At 57.4% G+C, this 6,102-nt stretch overlaps 1 protein-coding gene across 1 annotated transcript in view; it reads left to right on the top strand.

Annotated features, from left to right (window-relative positions):
* The first annotated feature begins 5,087 nt into the window (after window positions 1–5,087).
* Window positions 5,088–6,102, top strand: part of NKX2-5 (NK2 homeobox 5) — a 2,450-nt gene continuing 1,435 nt past the window's right edge. The window contains exon 1 of the mRNA XM_017728205.1: window positions 5,088–5,584. Within this exon, the coding sequence (XP_017583694.1) occupies window positions 5,266–5,584 (319 nt within the window). The 5' untranslated portion in view covers window positions 5,088–5,265. The remainder of the gene's footprint in view (window positions 5,585–6,102) is intronic.

Genomic DNA, 6,102 nt, shown 5'->3' on the forward strand with positions numbered 1-6,102 from the left:
GTTCGTGCAGAAACAAAAAGCCGCAAACCTCCGGAAATCTTGCGGCAGTTTCGGGCTTCCCGGACAAGAGCTGCTCCCGTTCCCACCGGAGCCAGTGGGAACCCTCTGCCCGAGGAAGGCAGATAGGGACAAAGTCCCGCCGCCCTTGTCCTTCGAAGCAGCCCAGACTTCACAGTGCCCGGAAGGGATTTCGTTTTTGAAACACTTTTCCTGTCCATCACCAGACACCGGTGTGCCCTGGCCGCGGGAGGCGTGTGACAAAGCGTTGTCGCATGAAAGTCTCTTCGGTCGTTTAATTCCCCGTCCCTAAAAATCACCGTGTAGGTCTTGCCCTGAGTGAGTTCCCCATGGAAACGTAACGAACAAGCGCTTTGGGGATTACCTGGACGCGTTAAAAAACTTTTTCTGGAGCGCAGAAAAGCGGCGGGTCCGAAATAAGCGCAAATAACGCGACCGCTGCCCAAGAACGGGGAGAGGGGGACGGGAAGGTTGCAGAACTCCCCCATCGCTCTCTCTTCACGAGCGAATCCAGCACAGTTACAGGCAGGGAAAAGAAGTTACAGGCAGTATAAAATTAAAGCTTTTCATCTATCTGCTCGGCTCCCAGCTTTCGCTTCAGCCTGGGGGCAAAACACTTCCAGCACCCGAGGTGCAAGAACCAGCTGAATTGTCAGATTCCAGGCACGGAGCCCAGGGCAGGAGGGAAAACTCCACGGAGGCATTTGCTATCCAAGTCCTCCTGCCCAACTCACCCCACCCGAGTCACCGACGGAGGCGGAAAGAGGCGACCGGGCCACCCCCGGGCGCGCCCCCCTGGCCTGCCTGGGAGCGGGGCTGGGGGTGCCCAAACCGAAACGGCACCGGAGAGGTTCATCCGCGCCTTTGCACCAATTGTCTTGTAATAAAGGAAAGGCTCTTTGGTGCCATCCGGCTGCTGCGTTTCGTGCTGTGCCCTGACACCCGGCTGCCCCCGTGCTCTCCCTCCGGTTTGCACGGAGGGAAGGGGCCCGATTATCTCCGAAATGCCCGGCGGGGTGAGCTGGGATCGGGAAGCGGCGGGCAGGGGGAGGCCGAGCAGCGGTGGCGGGGATGGTGGCGGGGGTGGCAGTGGCTCCCCTGGCTCCGGCCCTGCCGCCCGGTACCGGGGGTGTCCCGGAGGAAGCCCCGGGCTCGCAGCGCAGCAGTCCCGAGCACCGCGCAGAGGAGAGGCCCCTCTCCAAGGCCGGCTTCACGTCAAGGTCAAAACTCTTTTTTTTTTGACGGCTGGAAAAGGCGAGCTTCGTTAGAGCTTGAAAAGACCGGGAGAAAAGAAAAGAATAAAAATCAAGTTTTTAAAAAATGGGGGAAGAAAAGGGGGGGAAAATGTAGGAAGAAAAGGAGATTTTAGCTGAGGCAGAGTGAAGTGCCTGGACAGCTCCAAAGCCTTTTCCCTCTACAGAATTCGAGAGGGGTGAAAGCAAAACCTTCCCTGGCCCCAGCCGCCCCCCGGGACCCTCGGTGGGACCCCGCCACGCACGGCAGCCCCGCGATCCCGCCGGCAGAATTTATTCAGCCAGGGCTCGCCGGTTCGCAGCACCCCTTCCCAAGCGTTTGAAAGGAACAGCTGCCCAAAAGAGCCTGGGGAGCCCTCGGGGATCCGCGGGGATCCGCGGAGATCCCGGGGTCCCGGCGGCTCCCGGCGCCACGATGGGAACCGGGAGATTGGCACTGGTTCTCGCAAGGAAACCCTAATAGGCTATTTCTGGACTACTGGCTCTTAACAAATCTATAGCACCTGAAGTGTTAGCACTCAATTAGTGACAAGGTTTCAAACCCCGGCGTTTACTGGCGAGGTATAAACAGAGTCCTCGGGAGATAGCTGGGAATTAGAACGGGAGGGGGCCCTGGACGTCTTAACCGGCTGGGATTAAGAGGAAAACTTTTTTAAAAGGTGCCATCTTTCTCTCTCTAAACAGTCCGAGGTGTCGAAAGCTCGGAGGGAGAGAGGATGTGCCCTCTGGAGCTAATTGCGGGGTTGGGAATTTTTTCTCTTTGTTTGGTTGGTCTCAGCAAGAAAAACCTTTGGTGTCTTTTTTTTATTTTTTTTTAAGAAAAAACAGCACAAAAAAACCCCCCAAAACACAAACCCCAAAATACAAAAACACAATAAACCCAGCACTAATCACATTTAGCAATCCCGGAGAGAAGCAACGAGCGGCTGTGGGCGACAAGCCTCGCCTGCGAGGAGCCAGGGCAGGCTCAGTCCCGAGGGGGCAGCGAGAGCTGCAAACAGCGTGAAGCCGGCGGGGGACGGAACAGGACATCCACATTTTCCCCTGACAGTCAGAAAAATAGCAGCGCGTTTTTCGCCCCGTCTGCCTCACTTACACCCCTGGGGCCTGGATCTGCAGAAAGTTTCAGGGCGCTGCTCGGGGTCCTGGCTCGCTTTACTTTTTTAAATTTTTTTTTTTTTTTTCATTTTATTTAAACGCAATCAAAAACGAGCCCGCGAAAGGTAAAAGTGATGAGGGAGAGTTCAGGGTCCCTCTCCTCTGCCCCCGACCCGCGGCTCCGCCGGGACACCCGGGCAGGTCCCCCCGGGCTGGGCAGGACCCTGCGGGCTGCGAGCAGAGTCCGGAGCTGGGGGAAGCAGTCGCTCTTGTCCCTTCCGCTGGACAGCCGGAGCCTGGCTTCAGCGGGCTGCTGGAGAGCCCCGGGAAAGAGAGAGAGGGGGTGGGAAAGGGGGGAGGAATGGGTGCTGAGCCCCGACCCGGAAAGTCCGTGAGCTGCTGTATGTCAGTAACTTATTCATCAATCAGCCGGACACAGAGCAGACCTGGCCTCTCTTTGCGGAGTGTTTGCTTTTTCACCAATTATTGCGGCCCTGCAGCTCTTTTTGTTGATACAGTAGTTCTAAAAAGTGCTAATGTTCATTTATCAGGGGGCCGAGCCCGGGACTCCCACTAGTTGTGATTCTTCCAAAAATATAAACACGAAGAGAAGGGCTAAGGCTAAAGCCCCCATTTGTTTCTAAACTGCAGTATTAAAAGTGATGCATTGTTGAAGATAAAGCGGAGATAACGCTGTCTGTCTCCAATGAATGTCTCCCCGACGCATTAATGACATTCCAAATGATAGCTCCGGCTTATCGTTCAATTAATCACTTCCACCCTCTGCAGTCGGGCCCACATCGATCGGCAGCCGCCGTGTGACTGGGGGGCTGGCGGGAGCCCGGCAATCCTCAATTAATCCCGGATTGTCGGCCGGCAGCTCCCGCCCCGCCGGGATGCGCTCCGGGCCCGGAGGGAGCCAGGTCGGACCCCGCCGAGTTCCCCGGGCACACGGAAACCTCCGGGGCAGGAACTGCCGTGCGAGCTCCGGGCCTGACCTGGGAAGGGCGTTTGGCCCAGGATAAAGGAAGGGAGCGCTGGAAGCCGTTTCTCCCATCCCGTGGGATGGGGATGTCACCAAGGCGAACCTGAGACGCGGCTCTGGGTTTGGGGAGGATCGGGATCACTTTGTTATTTTAGCCTGTATCTAACCCATCCCTATAAGCGTACAATAAAAAGGAGGCAACGAGGTTAAGAAAGCCCGCGGAGGGCCAGGGGTGCCGCAAACACTCTGCAAAGTCCCTCCACAGGTCGCTCTCCCGAGGCTGCCTCCACCTTCCCCTTTCTCTTCTAACGGAGGAGCATCCATCCCCTCGAGCTGGCTCCCAGGGAAGTCTGCAGCAAGCGCAGCCGCGAAGATCGAGCTGGCCGCTTGGCCGACCCCTCCCCTCATTAAATCCCAATATTTCAGGCCTCTCCGTACACAGGGATCGCTCCGACTGTCATCGCCAGAGCCGGGGCTGGTTCGCCAACAAAGCGCTCCCAGCAGAGCCGCAGGCGGCTGCAGCGGGGGGCTGCGAGCGCTGGGGATGCTGCGGCTCCGGGCAGCACCGCCCGCAAAAACATCCAGAACTAAACTGCCCAGAAGGGAGACCAAGGTGCAGCGGCGGGTCCGTGCCGGAGGAAGCAGCCCGGGGAGGGCAGCTCGGGGTGGGCAGGTGCTCACCTTTCCACCCGCCCCGGAGGGTCCCTTCCTGCGGGAGGAGAAAGGATTTGCACAGCTGTGACCCCGCCGTTTCCCGGGGCAGGGCTCAGCCCAGGGACCCCCAAACTCACCGCATCCCTTTAGGGTTTCCCTGCTCTGCTCCCACCGCCCGGGGCCGTGGACCGGTAAAAAGATTTTTTTTTTTTTTTAATTTTTTTTCTCCCCCCCCCAACCCACAAAGCCCCGAAACGCCCCTACTCAACCTGATTTTGCTGCTAAGGTTTATTTTAGCGACTCCACGAGAGTTAAATGGATGAGCGGCCACCTCTGCCCCATGAACCCGAGCTGCGGGGACCCGGTGGGGACAGCAGCCCCGCGGCCGCTTGCTTGACTTATTCCTCTCTTACCCCTGTATATTTTGCGACACCTTCAACCCGCGCTTGTTTGGGTTGATTTTTAATTTTTTTTTTTCCTCCAGACAGTTCTGGCTTTTTGTTTGAAAGCTTCACAAATAAACGGGAGGAAAACCCAATCGGCATTTCCCTCTCCAAAGCCAAGCAGGGGCTGCTCAGGGTCTCTCTCCTGTCAACTGGACATTGCAAACACGGTGTTGCTTCAGAATATCTGTATAAACCCTAGGGGCGGATTTCCCCTTGAGCGCGCTTCACACAGCAGTGAACTCCCGTTTTTTGGTTCCTGCCATCGGATATTGCAGATTACTAAAAACGAAACCTCCGTTCTCTCGCTTAAAAAAAAAAAAAAAATTAAATCAGCACGTATTTGGTTGATGGTTTCCTCCCAGCCTGTTTATTTAATCTGACTGTATGATAGATAGCGTCAGATAGTGACTTTGTACACATTAGGCCATTCTGTTCCTTTTCTTTTTTATTTCAAATGGATGAACAAACTCGGCGCTGAAAAGCTGGATAAATGCAGTGCCGCCCCTTTAAAAGAGCGGAGCTGTTTTTGAGATGTATTACTATATTAGGTGACATGGAACTTTGCATCTCTCATACCATCACCGCAATGTTGGCCAATAGAAAGCTAAAGTCACCCAAAAACTGCCTAGTCCCTCCTTCCCTCGCCTTATGGTCCGCTCCTACCTGCCTGCAGTGCACAAGTCAAGGCTACTCTCGGGAATGCTATGTGCCCCCTCCGGGAGCCCACGCTCCACCACTGCTCCACCTTGGCTGCTCCCCACCTACTTTTCCATGACCCTGGGCTGCGGCCGCTGCCCCGCTGTCCTCCGCAATGTTTCCTAGCCCTGTGACAACGACCCCCTTCTCGGTGAAGGATATTCTGAACCTGGAGCAGCAGCAGCAGAGCGGCCTGGGCTCCATGGAGCTGGCGTCGCTGTCCTCCCCGTCCTGCATGCTGGCCACCTTCAAGCAGGAGGCGTTCAGCGCCGAGCCCCCGGCCCTGCCCGACCTGCGGGAGGAGCTGCCCGAGCCGCCCCCCAGCAAAACCAGCGCCGCCTTTCCCGGCTCCTACTACGTGAAGAGCTACGTGGAGATGGACTCGGCCAAGGAGGCCAAGGCAGACAAGAAAGGTAAAGCCAAGTGCTGCTGCCCAGCCGGTGCGGAGAAAAAGGGAGGGCAGGGGGATGGTGACCACCAGCCGGTGTTGGGGAACCAGGGCTGCGGGGAACAGGGAACAGTGCGGGGCTGCGCTCGGTCTCGGTGAGCAGCAGCATCTCCATCCCCTCCCGGGCCCTGCGCTGCAGGAGCGGGGCTGACGGCACCGCGGGGAGCGTCCCGCTGACCCCGGCCCGGAGACCCCCAGGCGGGGCCGGGGCTGTGCCCCTGCCCAACGGGACTGGCAGAGCTGCAGGGTGACACGCGAGGCCTCGGGTTTGTACAGAAGCCAGGTGACAAATCCGATTCCTGACTCGCTCGGGGGTCGGGGTGGGTTTCAGCACAAAGCTACGTGCGATAAATCCAGGCTGGGGCACAGGTGGTCGAGACTCGCTTCAGTGCACGGGGCACGGTTGTTTTCAAACAAAAAAGACGGAGAATTTGCTAAAGAGGTACTTAAAGAGCGGGGTACGGCCGGTCCTGTTGCCGCAGGAGTGGGCGGCCACGGCGGCCT

This window comes from Corvus brachyrhynchos, unplaced genomic scaffold (assembly GCF_000691975.1).
Source record: "Corvus brachyrhynchos isolate BGI_N302 unplaced genomic scaffold, ASM69197v1 scaffold21, whole genome shotgun sequence".
Taxonomy (NCBI): domain Eukaryota; kingdom Metazoa; phylum Chordata; class Aves; order Passeriformes; family Corvidae; genus Corvus; species Corvus brachyrhynchos.